The sequence below is a fragment of the Giraffa tippelskirchi genome, chromosome 10 (genome assembly GCF_054371585.1).
Source record: "Giraffa tippelskirchi isolate mGirTip1 chromosome 10, T2T-mGirTip1v1.2.pri, whole genome shotgun sequence".
Lineage (NCBI taxonomy): Eukaryota > Metazoa > Chordata > Mammalia > Artiodactyla > Giraffidae > Giraffa > Giraffa tippelskirchi.
Genome location: NC_137284.1, coordinates 121,580,046 through 121,595,337, shown reverse-complemented (window position 1 = coordinate 121,595,337; position 15,292 = coordinate 121,580,046). Strand labels below are relative to the sequence as shown.

At 51.8% G+C, this 15,292-nt stretch overlaps 1 protein-coding gene across 12 annotated transcripts in view; it reads left to right on the top strand.

The window, feature by feature from the left end:
- OGDH (oxoglutarate dehydrogenase) overlaps positions 1-9,784 on the top strand; it is a 68,136-nt gene extending 58,352 nt beyond the window's left edge. For all 12 annotated transcript variants that reach the window (XM_081535247.1, XM_081535239.1, XM_081535244.1 and 9 more), the window contains 12 exons: positions 183-335; positions 1,080-1,182; positions 1,342-1,470; positions 1,799-1,949; positions 2,219-2,346; positions 2,509-2,687; positions 3,151-3,222; positions 3,892-4,020; positions 4,642-4,714; positions 8,101-8,264; positions 8,452-8,606; positions 8,697-9,784. In XM_081535247.1, the coding sequence (XP_081391373.1) occupies positions 183-335; positions 1,080-1,182; positions 1,342-1,470; positions 1,799-1,949; positions 2,219-2,346; positions 2,509-2,687; positions 3,151-3,222; positions 3,892-4,020; positions 4,642-4,714; positions 8,101-8,264; positions 8,452-8,606; positions 8,697-8,817 (1,557 nt within the window). In that variant the 3' untranslated portion in view covers positions 8,818-9,784. The remainder of the gene's footprint in view (positions 1-182; positions 336-1,079; positions 1,183-1,341; positions 1,471-1,798; positions 1,950-2,218; positions 2,347-2,508; positions 2,688-3,150; positions 3,223-3,891; positions 4,021-4,641; positions 4,715-8,100; positions 8,265-8,451; positions 8,607-8,696) is intronic.
- Positions 9,785-15,292: the final 5,508 nt, after the last annotated feature.

Here is a 15,292-nt window from a genome sequence, read left to right as displayed (position 1 = left end):
AGGTCACTCTTGTTTCATCTCTGGGGACAGTCAAAGCAATTCTAGTGTGTGAAGGAGAGATAGGATGCTAATTCTAGAGGAGGTCAACTGAGGTGTCAACTAGGAGAAATGGGACAGGTCCTCATAGGTCCTGGGTCCCGACTGACATGGACCCTGATGCTGAGGTCTCCCGGCATGCCCAGGTATGTTACCGGCGCAACGGCCACAACGAGATGGATGAGCCCATGTTCACCCAGCCGCTGATGTACAAGCAGATCCGCAAACAGAAGCCCGTGCTGCAGAAGTACGCAGAGTTGCTGGTGTCACAGGGCGTGGTCAACCAGCCTGAGTACGAGGTACGTCCCTGGCTCTGTCCTGGTGGGCCTTTCCAGAGCCAAGGAGGGATGGAGAAGACCCGCCACAGGACCAGTGCTCACTTTTGCAGAGCACTTAGGATCCAAGTGAGAACATGTGAAATATTTACAACTACAGCATTTCAGCACATAACCTGGAAGGTCCAGGCTACTGAGGAGTTAGTTCCATGAGGGAGGTGGGTCCTGAGAGGACTTCACCTTGGCTTCTGAGGCCCACGGAGCCCAGTGCAGAGGGGTGAGGGGGTGAGAGGGTGGTGAGGGACCCAGCTGCGAGCTGGTCTCTCTGGCTGGTCATGAGAGGGAAGCCCCATGCAGGGTGACAGAGAGAGCAGTGCAGGTCATGAGCAAGCAGAATCAGGGGCCTGTGAATGAGGGGGGTGCTGGGATCGGGGGCAGGTGCCAAGATGGCACTCAGGTTCAGTCCTCCTGGGGCTGTGCTCGGAGCCCGAGAACTAGACCAGTTCATCAGCAAGACTAGAGGGAGGGTGAGCAGGACCCATAGCCCGCAGTGGAAAAGAAGCCACTGGGATGGAAACACTGTACTAGCCTTCCCACAGATCTCCCAGAGGTGATGCGTGTTGGGAGGAGAACCCGGGGGTCCGTGGGGTCTGAGGGACTCTGCACGGGAAAAGTGCTGGTCTGCGCTGGCTCGGTGTGTGCTGGCTGGATGCCCAGCATGCCCTGTGCAGAGCGGCCCTGATGGCTGCGCTGTGCCCGATCCTCTAGGAGGAGATCTCCAAGTATGACAAGATCTGTGAGGAGGCCTTCACCAGGTCCAAGGACGAAAAGATCTTGCACATCAAGCACTGGCTGGACTCCCCCTGGCCTGGTGAGTGAGGCATGCCACTGGTGAACCCCTTCCACCCACACCCCATGGGTCCCAGCATCAGACCCCCGACTGCCACTCTCAAGGGAAGATCTCGGCCACCTCTCAGCAGCATTTCACATGTCCACGGTTCCTTATGTCAGCCTGCCCTTTCTGTCCCAGGCTTCTTCACCCTGGACGGGCAGCCGAGGAGCATGACTTGCCCCTCCACGGGCCTGACGGAGGACATTCTCACACACATTGGGAACGTGGCCAGCTCTGTGCCTGTGGAGGATTTCACCATTCACGGAGGTAAGGGCACCCCCCCCTGCCACTGCCCGGGCCTTCGAAGTAGTGCCGACTCCCCTCTGGCCTGAGACTGGTCCCCAACCTGGCTCAGGTTCCTGCCTCGTTCAAGACCAAGCAAGGGTGGTTGGATGAGGGTAGCCCTGTCGCCTCACACCTGCCCCGGTGTGGTCCTCAGCCAGCAGAGCAGTGGATGAAGGGATGGGATGTCACAGCCTCCCTGGTCTGGACGCCACTCTTCTGGCAACTCTGGACCCCAGAAGCTGGGGCCACAGGGAGCTCTTGTCCTAAAAGGGTGTTCGGGGCGGCTGGGGAACACCGTCTGTCTCTGCAGGACTGAGCCGGATCCTGAAGACCCGTGGGGAGCTGGTGAAGAACAGGACTGTGGACTGGGCTCTGGCGGAGTACATGGCTTTTGGCTCCCTACTGAAGGAGGGCATCCATATCCGGCTGAGCGGCCAGGATGTGGAGCGGGGCACTTTTAGGTAATGGCCTTGGTGTTCTTGTGGGCCCTTCAGAGCGGAGGAGACGCAAAAGAAGGGCTCTGGTGTTTGTCTTCCAGAAGAAAATCACTGCCAGGAAGCAGTCATTAGATCCCATTGTCTCAGGCCCAGAGGCACCCTATTCCTGCTCTGATTAGGTGCTTCTGTTAAGAGCCAGGCTCTGTGCCCCCAGCAGTGGCTGTGCATGGGGTCTAGTCTGAGCCGTGTGCAGGGCCGGCTCCTGCCTGCTAATCTGTGCTATTCTGCCACAGCCATCGCCACCACGTCTTGCACGACCAGAACGTGGACAAGAGAACCTGCATCCCCATGAACCACCTCTGGCCCAACCAGGCCCCCTACACCGTGTGCAACAGCTCACTGTCCGAGTACGGGGTCCTGGGTGAGCGCTGGGGCCCGCGAGGCCCTCCTCCCTGTCCTCCCCGCCGCCCCCTCCCCACTGCTTCCCCGACCACCCCTTCCCTTTCTCACCCTCCTCCCCACCTCCCCTTCCCACCCACCAGCTGACTGCTGTCTGGTCTCCAACCTTCCTCCTGCTCTGCAGGCTTTGAGCTGGGTTTTGCCATGGCCAGTCCTAACGCCCTGGTCCTCTGGGAGGCCCAGTTTGGTGACTTCCATAACACAGCCCAGTGCATCATCGACCAGTTCATCTGCCCGGGACAAGCCAAGTGGGTGCGGCAGAACGGCATCGTGCTGCTGCTGCCCCACGGCATGGAGGGCATGGTGAGCCCCCCGCCCTTTCCCTGGCAGACCTAGGAAGGGCCTGCCTGGGACCCTGGTCCCAAGACTGGCATGGTGCAGGCTCTGCTGGTGTTCCCCACCTCCCTTGGAGGCAAGAGGCAGGTCCTGCTCTATTCTGGATAAGAAGTGGGGGTGTGGCTGGGGCCCTCTCAGGTTCAGGTGGTCCCTGTGCCCCCCACCTCCTTCCCCAGGCCCTGTGAGGGGTTTTCTTAACACTCCGGTTTGGAAGCCATGATGAGCCAGGAGTGCTGGGCCCTGTCCTGATGTGGAAACTCCCCCTCCACTCCATAGGCAGGAGGAGAAGGAATTAAACTATCAGCAGGAAAGCGATAACTTGGTGTTTTTCAGACCAGAAATGAGCAAGTTGGTTAAGGAAGAGAAGTACTGAATACAGCTGTCAGCATGGGGGAAGCTCCTTATTTGTAACTTGTGTGTCTGGTTCCAGGGCCCAGAACATTCCTCCGCCAGGCCAGAGAGGTTCCTGCAGATGTGCAATGATGATCCAGATGTCCTGCCGGTAAGTAGCCACCACCTGGGCGTTTGTGGGCACCTCTGAAGGTACCACTGCTCTGTCCCTCTCAGGAGTCATAGGTGGGCCCAAGCCTGCTTGTGTCCTGGAAATGAGAGACCTCTTCAGAGCATAGAAGACAGTACCAGGCTGCTTCCTGCAGCAGAAGCTTTTGGGAGTAGTACTGTCTGTGTTTTGATTCAGGCAAGTTATTTATTGCAGCTTTCAGGATCTTAGTTCCCTGTCCGGGGATTGAACCCGCGTGCTTGGGAGTGACAGCTCAGAGTCCTAACCACTGGACTGCCAGGGAGTTCCCCAGGCAAACATTTTAGAGGAAAGAACTCTGGGGTGATTTTAGTGAAACTTCAAGAGTTGAGAGGAAATTACTGGGAGTCAGTTTCTAAGGAAAATCTGAATTGGTTTTAGCTAGACCCTGTGTCTGTCCTAGGCCAGGCAGTAGTTTTCAGAAACAGGGATAAATGTGGGACGGAGAATTCCATTCAGAGCTTAGGGCTGGCTGGCTGAGCTCTCGTCAGTGTCCCCTGTGTGTGCATCTCCAAGGGAGCTGAGGTGCCTGAGGCTGGGACCCGGGGCCTTCTGAAGCTGTCTGCCTCAGTGCCTCCCACAGCAGGGTGCTTAGAGCCACTGGGCCTCTGGCCTTTTCCCTCTTTGCTACAGGACCTTAAGGAAGCCAACTTTGACATAAATCAGCTGTACGATTGCAACTGGGTTGTCGTCAACTGCTCCACCCCTGGCAACTTCTTCCATGTGCTGCGTCGCCAGATTCTCCTGCCCTTCCGGAAGCCGGTCAGTTGGGGGTGTCCCTGTTCAGAGAGGCCTGGCCTAATGGACTCCAGGGCCCCAGCCCAATGGGAGGATGGACTTATGAGCGGGTGGTTGTAGGTGGTGTGTTGAGCTTGGAGGAGAGGTGAGCCCTCTCAGGGGACGAAGGATCAGAGGGTCCTCAGGAAGCAGGCTCCTGGGTAGGGTGTTGAAGGGTGAGTGGGAGTATGTGTGAAGGGTCCAAAGGGAGAATGCCTCCTGCTGCTGCCAGTCACCGTGCAGGCCAGGCAGGCCCATGGAACAGGGCAGCCCGGGCCACAGGCAGGGACGCTCAGGAAAGGCTCAGGTGTCTTTCCCAGGTATAGGGTAGTGGTGCCAAGGGTTCTGAGCAGACTGGGGCGGGTCCTGGAAGAGAGGGTGTCTAGCTGAGCAGAGCCCAGCATCTCGGGGCAGAGGAAGAGAGCCCAGAGGCAAACAGCATCATCCTGTTTCCTCTTCACCTCAGACCTGCGCTCCTCCTGACTACAGAGCCAGGAGGGCAGCAGGAGGGCCTGTTCTGAAGACGGGCCTGGGCAGCCCCTTGCTGCCCTCCTTCTGGAATACTCAGAACCTGGTCTGTCATGAGCCTGTGCTTCTGTGTTTCAGTTAATCATCTTCACCCCGAAGTCCCTGCTGCGGCACCCCGAGGCCAGGTCCAACTTTGACGAGATGCTTCCAGGTAGGTGCGAGGGAGCCGGGCATTTGGAGGGGGTCTTAACTGCTGCTGTATAGGGGGCTTGTCAGTCTCACTGCGGTTCTTGCCACATTTTTGGTTATTGGGTAAAGACCACTGAACACAGCAGCCAGGATATCAGAGCTTGTGTGCATTTGGTCCAACAACATGTCTCTTATCCCACCAGGGTCGACAGCCTTTGCTGGGTGCACCCCTAAGACCCTCTTAGAGGCAGTGAAATGAGTCCGAGGTTAGAGTTCGCCCTGCTGCCCGAGCACTGCTCCTGGGGGCTGACAGCAGCCAGGGACAGAGGAAAGGCACAGGGTGGATAGGGCCTGCTGCATGACACCCAGCTCAGTGCTGTAGGGTGAGGCCCACAGCATTGCGATTTCACCCGGATAGCAGGCAGAGGTGGCTGGCAGCACACAGCAGCCCTGCACATCCCCGCTTGCTGCCATCCATGGAGCCCCCTTTAGTCTTCTATCACGATAAATTCTGTCTTTGGTTTTTTTTCCTGTTTATTATTATTATGGTGAAATATGCATTATATAAAATTTACAGTCTTAGCCACTTTTAAGTGTACAGTTCAGTGACATTAATAAACACATTCACAGGACTTCCTTGGTAGTCCAGTGGTTAAGCTGCAGCACTTCCACTGCACGAGGCACAGGTTTGATCCCTAGTTGAAGAAAAACAACTCCCCCATCACCCCTTCTCCCCCAGCCCCTGGTGCCCACCATTCTGCCTTCTGTCTCTATAGGTTTGACTCCTCTAGGAACTGCATATAAGTGGAATCTTACAGTATTTGTCTTGATGTGACTGGCTTATGATATCCTCAGCATTCATCCATGTCGTAGCATGTGTCAGAATTTCCTTCTTTTTTTAAAACTGAATAGTGTTCTAAAGCTGTATGTGTATGGTATATACACTTTTTGTTTGTTCATCTGTCAGTGGACACTTGGGTTGCCTCCACATTTCAGCCATTGGGAATAATGCTACTGTGAACATGGGTGTACCAATCTTTCTTCAAGTCCTTGCTTTCGATTCCTTTGAATGTATACCAAGAAGCAGAATTGCTGGGTCGTGTGCTAACTCTTGTAGCATAACGTACTGTTTTCCATAGTGGTTCCCAAGAGTGCACAGGTTCCAGTTTCTCTACATGGCTTTCCAACAGTAGTACTGTTTTCTGTTTCTGTCCTTGTTTTGCAATAGCCATTCTCGTGACCATGAAGTAGTATCTCATTGCAACTTTGATTTTCATTTCCCTAATGATTAGTGATGTTGAGTGTCTTTTCATGTGCTTACTGGCCATCTGTATGTTGTCTTTGGAGAAATGTCATAAGTCCTTGCCCATTTTTTAATTGGGTTGCTTATTTTGCTGTTGAGTTGTGAGATTTCTCTCCATTTGCTGGATATAGATGCCTTATCAGATATATGACTTGCAACTATTTTCTTCCACCTGTGTTGTCTTCTGATGTACAAAATTTTTTAATTCTCATAAAGTCCACTTTTTCTATTTTTTTCTAATGTTGCCTGTGCCTCTGGAGTCACATCTAAGAAATCCTGGTCAAATTCAGTGTTTGAGTTTTATAATTTCAACTCTTTGTCTGCCTTTAATCCATTTTGAGTCAGTGTTTCTGTGTGGTGTAAGGGCCTAGCTTCATTTCCATATGGGTATCCAGTTTTCCCAGCACCATTTGTTGAAAAGACTGTCCTTTCCCCATTGGATGTTATTGGTTCTCTCATCAAAATCATCTGACCGTATACGTGAAGTTTTATTTCTGAACTCTGTTCTCTTCCATTGGTCTGTATATCTGTCTTTGTGCCAATACCACACTCTGATATTGTAGCTTTGTAATAGGTTTTGAAATTGGGAAACATGAGTCCTCCAACTTTGTTTTTCTTTTTCAAGATAGTTTTGACTATTTAGGATCCTTTGGGATACAATGAATCTTAGGATGGATTTTATTTCTGCAAAAAAATGTCCTTGGGATTTTGATAAGGATTGCATTGAATCTGTAGATTGCTTTGGTCGTATTAATGTCATGACAGTGTTAAGTCTCCCAGTCCGTGAACACAAATGACTTTCCATTTATTGGTATCTTCTTTCATTTCTTTCAGTAATGTTCTGTAGTTTTCAGTGTACAAGTTTTTCATTTTCTTGGTTAAGTTTATTCCTAAGTGATTTTATTTGTTTGATGCTGTTTCAAATAGGATTTTTTTCTTTTTTTAACTTTTGGATTGTTCATAGAAATAGAACTAAATTCTGAGTGTTAATTTTCTATCCTGTAATTTTGCTGAATTCATTTATTAGTTTTAACAAGTTTGTGTGTGTGTGTGTGGAATCTTTAGGGGTTTCTACATATAAAACAAACGGATGATTTTACTTATTCCTTTCCAATTTAGATACCTTTTATTTCTTTTTCTTGCCTAATTGCCCTGGCTAGAATTCCAGTGTTATGTTGAATAGAAGTGGTGAGAACAGACATTCTTGCCTTGTTTGTGATCTTAGAGAAAATGCTTTCAGCCTTTTACCAATGAGTATGATGTTCACAGTGGGTGTCTCATATCTGGGCTTTTTTTGTGTGTGAAGGTAGTTTCCTTCTAATCCTAGCATTTGTGTGTGTAGCATGAATGTGAGCATGTCGTGTGCTACATATGTGTCACTAAGTGAACCCCTCATTTTGAATGCAGCTTTCTGAAGTCATCCTTGTTCCCAGAGGGATGGTTCAGGCCATGCTATGCTATGCTATGCTATGCTAAGTCGCTTCAGTCGTGTCCGACTCTGTGCGACCCCATAGACGGCAGCTCACCAGGCTCTGCCGTCCCTAGGATTCTCCAGGCAAGAATACTGGAGTGGGTTGCCATTTCTTTCTCCAGTGCATGAAAGGGAAAAGTGAAAGTGAAGTCACTCAGTCGTGTCTGACTCTTAGCCATCCCATGGACTGTAGCCTACCAGGCTCCTCCGTCCATGGGATTTTCCAGGCAAGAGTACTGGAGTGGGGTGCCATTGCCTTCTCAGGCCATGAGCATCTGAATATTTGCTACAGTTGCCAGTGTGGAAAGCTTTGGTGTTTGTAAACTCAGGAGGAGTCTGAGCAGAGCGGTCATGGGGTGCTTTACTAGTCCTAGCTGTCCCCCAAGTCTGAGGCAGATCGTTCTGAAGGATGAACCGATGTCACTTGCTCTTGAGGTTACCATGCCTGTTAGGCACTCTCAGTGTGGATTAATTCAAGGACATCACAGGCTGGTGGGAGGGGCAGCGTCCTAACCCTCAGAAACCGCGTGTTCTGGTGTCAGCCATGGTACAGCCCCACCTCACGGAGGGAAGGCCCTCGACATCCTCAGCCAAGTCCTGAGCAAACCCCCCGGCCATGGGGATTCTCTCGTAGGAACCCACTTCCAGCGGGTGATCCCAGAAGATGGCCCTGCAGCACAGAACCCAGGAAACGTCAAGAGACTTCTCTTCTGTACTGGCAAAGTGTACTATGACCTCACCCGAGAGCGCAAAGCGCGGGACATGGTGGAGCAGGTGGCCATCACCAGGATCGAGCAGGTGAGGGTGTGTGGTCCCCAGACCAGTGCAGGTGTCCGGGCCCTCGAGCTTTCCCAGAGTTTCTGGTACACATGTCTTTTAGGGGTCACTGAGCTCCCTGCTGGGGACACCAGCCTCTCTGGGACACCAGCCTCGCCCATCACTCTGAGCATCTTCTCCTGACAGTAGCTTCTCTCTCTCCCCTCAGCTGTCGCCTTTCCCCTTCGACCTCCTGCTGCAGGAGGTCCAGAAGTACCCCAACGCTGAGCTGGCCTGGTGCCAGGAGGAGCACAAGAACCAAGGCTACTACGATTATGTGAAGCCCAGGCTGCGAACCACCATCAGCCGCGCCAAGCCTGTGTGGTAAGGACGCGGGCAGTCAGCTGGGGCCGGGGAGGGTGACGAGCCCCAGTCCCCTTGGTGGCCCTCACCGCTCACTGTCGCCACCTTCAGGTATGCTGGCCGGGACCCAGCAGCAGCTCCAGCTACCGGCAACAAGAAGACCCACCTCACAGAGCTTCAGCGCCTCCTGGACACAGCCTTCGACCTGGACGCCTTCAAGAACTTCTCGTAGATGCTGCCTGGGCTGCTTGGGCCGCCCTGCACCTCACGACTGCCCCTTGCTTCCAACTAAAGCATCGTGCCTCCGCACTGCCCGCACCTCTGCCCATCTGTACCACACATGCCCCGTGTTCACTTAGGAACTAGGCTGTTGCCCCCTCCTGTGCTTGGCTGCCCCCCCAAGCCAGATGACCCCTGGGCTCTACAACTTCTGTCCAGCTGAGCAGCCTTCATGGAGACAGTGGGGAGTGGGAGGAGGACAGGGAGCCCCTGCAGGTGTCCTGGAGGGACAGATCTGCCCCCACCCCATCCCCCCAACTCACCCCACAGGACCGGCCTCATGCGGCATCCCCCTGTGCCAGCAGACCTGGTCACCCAGCAAGGGGTTCCTGCACCTGGACAAGGGTGGCCTTCTCTCCCCAAGCTGAGCCCCCAGCCCCTCGCAGGAGCCATCACTGTCTGAGGGTTTGTGGGGTGGGTGGGCTCTGGCAGGACCCTCACCATGCGGTGGACCAAGGGCACTGCTGCGGGACGGCTGCTGGGAGATGGCCCGAGACTGACCTGGCTCAGAGTGGGAGGGTCCTCTCTGCAGCGACCACTTCCACCGCTCCAGAGGGTCCCGGCCATGTGCGGGGCCGTGCACACTCCACCACCTGGGGCTGGGTGTGGCCAGGAGGTGCCGCTCAGGGCCGGTGTGCCAGCTGCTCGTCTGGTCCTGCTCTCCCTTTACCTCCAAGCCAACCTCCTTTCCTCTTCCCTTCAACGCGATGGAGACTCCGAAGCATTCTTCTCTCTGCTGTGCCAAAGCTGGTCAGAGAGGGAGAGGAGGGGCAGGAGTGAGGGGCAGCACAAGGCCAACAGGCCAGCTCCCCTGACCCGTCACAGGGACAAATCTGATTTATTTATTTTGGTTAAAAAAAATAACAAGAACAACTTTGCATTGCATTTGGCTTGACCCATAAAAACTGAGTTATCCTTGAGCCTGTGTATAGTGTCATTTCTGCTTCGCCGTCTCCTCCAAGGAAAAGGCTTCCCCAGCATCTCTGCCCTGCCTGGGAAGCGGCTCTCTTCCCTGGCAGGCTTGGGTGGACCTCCTCCCTCCCAACCACCTCCCTGTGGTTGCCAGCAGCACCAGGTGATTGGCCACCGTCCTCCTTCTCACCTGGTCTCTCCATCCTTATCGTTGCAGATTGTGTCTGATGCACCCTTATTTCTGAGTGTGCCCTGCTCCCAGGTCCCCCAGCACACTCCGCCTAAAAAAGTACTCAGCCATCTGAGCCAGCATGCATTGTGGGCTCACCCTAGGACACTGTTAGAACCCTCCAGAAGCCCAAGCCACTCATCGGACCTCGAGAGGGGAGCCATTATACCAGCCAAGCCTTCACAAGGCCCTGTCCCCTTTTGACAAGAGCCCCGCTGCCTTGAGCCCACACCACCCGGCCTTGGTTCCCTGGAGGGTGGACAGGTCTCAGCACTGAAGAAGGGCTCAGGGAAAGGCCTGGGTGTGGACATGGGGATAACTTCCATCATGGGGCCCCCTGACATTCACCCCATCTTCTCGGCCACACCAGGGTCCTTTGTCCTTGAAGCCTTTTCAGAAAGTCTTCATTTTGTCCAGGGGTTGCCCAAGGGTCCTCCCAACCTGCCATTGCCTCAGGCAGGTGACGGGAAGGGAGTGGGAGATGGGACAGCTGTCCCTGTGGGCTTCAAAACCAGCACCCCATCCATCTGATGTGGTCAGCCAGGCAGGTTAGAGCTAAAAGAGACAAATGGCTCAGGAGCCCCTTTCCTTCCTGGAGAGATCCCCAGCTCTCTGAGGGGGCAGCTGTCCTATACTCTCGGGAGTTAGGGTCCAGTCCAGAGCGCATAGAGCTAAGGCACGAGATGGAAGCTGGGCCCTCACATCTTGCTGCTTCCAGTCTGGTTGGGGGGTGCAGGGGAGCCAAGGGCCCAAGGGGGTCTGGTCACTTTCGGTAGGGGGGCTTCTGAGGGAGCCACCACCATGGGCCCTTCTTTCAGGGCTGGGACCACAGGAATGGGGCAAGGGACTCATCAGGTCTCTCCCACTCCCACGGCTCTGCGGGGGTCTGCAGTCCTGCCCACATCCAGGGAGAGCAGGCCTGAGGCTCTGGAAAGATGAGGCACAATCAGACCACGCTGGGCCACACACCGGGCAGAGACTACTCTGGTCAGCTCTGTTCTGCTTCAGTCATCAGTTGCCTCTTTGCTAAAATCAGAGCAATGGTGGGAAGGAAGGAAACTCACAGTCTAGGAGAGCAGCCTGTGACCTTAGACGGGATTTCCAGGGGACCTGCACCAGTGTGCAGGAGCATGTGCAAGTGTGCATGTCAGTGTGTACACACGTGTTTGTGTCTGACATGCCTCTGTATGTGTGTGTATACATAAGCATGTGTGTGCCTGGGCCACTTGATGCAGATTCCCGGCCTTTCTGGATATAAAGGCCCATCTCCCACCTGCACCTGTGAAAGTATTGGAAGAGGGTGAGCATGCCTGGCAGGAGGGGCTGTCCCTGGGAGGGGTGCCCAGGACAGGTGGGCCTGAGCCAAAGAGGAGCCAAGGGGTTCAAGTCCCAGCCATGTGGGTTAGAGTCCCAAGGTGAGGTGAACAGTTTCAGTGGGAGGTGCTGATGGACCTTTTGAGAACCAGAGAAGCAGTGCAGGAGCATCTGAGTTTCCAGTGACTGTCACAACGACAAATCACAGTACCACAAGCCGGAGGTGGGGGTGGGGGCCATAGGAACTCACATTGTCAGTCTGGAGGCCAGTGTCTGAAAGCGAGGTGCTGGCAGGTGCTCCCTCTGCAGGCTCCAAGCCAGGATCTTCCCGTGCTTTTCCAGCTTCCCAGGCTGGTGGCCTCATGACTGCTGTCTCAGCTCTGTGGTCACACTGCTGTCTGTGTCTCTGTCCTCCAGCCTCAGTTCACTTCAGTTGCTCAGTCGTGTCTGACTCTTTGCGACCCCATGAATCACAGCATGCCAGGCATCCCTGTCCATCACCAACTCCCAGAGTCTACCCAAACCCATGCCCATCGAGTCGGTGATGCCATCCAGCCATCTCATCCTCTGTCATCCCCTTCTCTTCCTGCCCTCAATCCTTCCCAGCATTAGGGTCTTTTCCAATGAGTCAACTCTTCGCATGAGGTGGCCAAAGTATTGGAGTTTCAGCTTCAACATCAGTCCTTCCAATGAACACCCAGGACTGATCTCCTTTAGGATGGACTGGTTGGATCTTCTTGCAGTCCAAGGGACTCTCAAGAGTCTTCAACACCACAGTTCAAAAGCAGCAATTCTTTGGCACTCAGCTTTCTTCACCATCCAACTCACATCCATACATGACCACTGGAAAAACCATAGCCTTGACTAGACGAACCTTTGTTGGCAAAGTAATGTCTCTGCTTTTAGATATACTATCTAGGTTGGTCATAACTTTCCTTCCAAGGAGTAAGCGTCTTTTAATTTCATGGCTGCAGTCACCATCTGCAGTGATTTTGGAGCCCCCCAAAATAAAATCTGACACTGTTTCCACTGTTTCCCCATCTATTTCCCATGAAGTGATGGGACCAGATGCCATGATCTTAGTTTTCTGAATGTTGAGCTTTAAGCCAACTTTCTCACTCTCCTCTTTCACTTTCATCAAGAGGCTCTTTAGTTCTTCACTTTATGACATAAGGGTGGTGTCATCTGCATATCTGACGTTATTGATATTTCTCCTGGCAATCTTGATTCCAGCTTGTGCTTCCTCCAGCCTAGCGTTTCTCATGATGTACTCTGCATATAAGTGAAATAAGCAGGGTGACAATATACAGCCTTGACGCACTCCTTTTCCTATTTGGAAACAGTCTGTTGTTCCATGTCCACTTCTAACTGTTGCTTTCTGACCTGCATACAGGTTTCTCAAGAGACAGGTCAGGTGGTCTGGTATTCCCATCTCTTTAAGAATTTTCCAGAGTTTATTGTGATCCACACAGTCAAAGGCTTTGTCATAGTCAATAAAGCAGAAATAGATGTGTTTCTGGAACTCTCTTGCTTTTTCGATGATCCATCGGATGTTGGCAATTTGATTTCTGGTTCCTCTGCCTCTTCTAAATCCAGCTTGAACATCTGGAAGTTCATGGTTCACGTATTGCTGAAGCCTGGCTTGGAGAATTTTGAGCATTACTTTACTAGCGTGTGAGATGAGTGCAATTGTGTGGTAGTTCAAGCATTCTTTGGCATTGCCTTTCTTTGGGATTGGAATGAAAACTGACATTTTCCAGTCCTGTGGCAACTGCTGAGTTTTCCAGATTTGCTGGCATATTGAGTGCAGCACTTTCACAGCATCATCTTTCAGGATATGAAATAGCTCAACTGGAATTCCATCACCTCCACTAGCTTTGTACATAGTGATGCTTTCTAAGGCCCACTTGACTTCACATTCCAGGATGTCTGACTCTAGGTGAGTGATCACACCATCGTGATTATCTGGGTCGTGAAGATATTTTTTGTACAGGTCTTCTGTGTATTCTTGCCACCTCTTCTTAATATCTTCTGCTTCTGTTAGGTCCATACCATTTCTGTCCTTTATCCAGCCCATCTTTGCATGAAATGTTCCCTTGGTATCTCTTATTTTCTTGAAGAGATCTCTAGTCTTTCCCATTCTGTTGTTTTCCTCTATTTCTTTGCATTGATCGCTGAGGAAGGCTTTCTTATCTCTCCTTGCTATTCTTTGGAACTCTGCATTCAGATGAGAATATCTTTCCCTTTCTCCTTTGCTTTTCACCTCTCTTCTTTTCACAGCTCTTTGTAAGGGCTCCTCAGACAGCCATTTTGCTTTTTTGCATTTCTTTTCCATGGGAATGGTCTTAATCCCTGTCTCTTGCACAATGTCACGAACCTCCATCCATAGTTCATCAGGCACTCTATCAGATCTAGTCCCTTAAATCTATTTGTCACTTCCACTGTATAATCCTAAGGGATTTGATTTAGGTCATACCTGAATGGTCTAGTGGTTTTCCCTACTTTCTTCAATTTAAGTCTGAATTTGGCAACAAGGAGTTCATGATCTGAGCCACAGTCCGCTTCCAGCCTTGTTTTTGCTGACTGTATAGAGCTTCTCCATCTTTGGCTGCAAAGAATATAATCAATCTGATTTTGGTGTTGACCATCTGTTGATGTCCACGTGTAGAGTCTTCTCTTGTGTTGTTGGAAGAGGGTGTTTGCTATGACCATTGCGTTCTCTTGGCAAAACTCTATTAGCCTTTGCCCTGCTTCATTCTGTACCCCACGGCCAAATTTGCCTGTTACTCCAGGTGTTTCCTGACTTCCTACTTTTGCATCCCCAAGCCTCTCTCTGATGTTTTCAGGGTCCACCTGAAGAATGCAGGATAAACTCCTCCTCTCATAACTCACACCCTTTGCCATATGAGGTGATAGATATTCAAGGGACTAGGATGTGGACGTGTTTGGGGGGGCTTCCATTTTGCCTACTGTATGGAGCTACATCCAAGGACAAGAAGTGGGTACTACTGTCAGCAGATAAGATAGGGAGTCCCCAGAAAAAATGAACCGGGCATGGGTTTCTTGGCATAAGAGAAGCCGTTTTTTTTTTAAACCGATTTTCTTTGGCTGTACCAGATTTTAGTATCAGCACACAGATCTTTTAGTCACAGCATGATAATTCTTAATTCCAGCATGTGGGATCTAGTTCCCTGATCAGGGATCGAATCCAGGGCCCCTGTATTGGGAGAGCGGAACGTTTGCCTCTGGACCACCAGAGAAATCCCTAAGAGAAGCCATTTTGTGACATAAGCTTGGCCACAATGCTTGCCCTTGAATATTCCTCAGTAATAATGATCTTAAGGGGGAAAAAGATCAAATGTTATCAGGCAAGAAAAGTAACAATAGCAAAGATAACAGGTCACTTGTGAAGACTTCCAGTTCTAGTTCTTTGGTAAAGACTGGCCTGAAGCACTTTCCTGAGCTATTTTGCAGAATTTAAGCCCCCCACTCAGGCACTCAACCATCAGATCAACTGGAACCTGAGGTTGATGATGCTGATGATAATGTTAATCTTTTCTAACTCCCTTGTGTGTGTGTTAATTGCTCAGTTCTGTCTGACTCTTTGTGATCTCATGGACTGTGTAGCCATGGGATTCTCCAGGCAAGAATACTGGAGTGGATTGCCATTCCCTTCTCCAGGGGATTTTTCCACCCAAGGATTGAATGGACTCTGACCCCTATGTGTTCAGCCAGCTAAAGCCTGGACTCTGTCCACTGCCCAAGCCCATTTATGGACATGCATGTTGTTGTTGTTCAGTCGCTTAGCGTTCAACTCTTTGCGACCCCATGGACTGCAGCACACCAACCTTTCCTGTCCATCACCAACTCCTGGAGCTTACTCACTCATGTCCATCAAGTTGGTGATGCAATCCAACCATCTCATCCTCTGCCATCCCCTTCTCCCGCCTTCAATCTTTCCCAGCATCAGGGT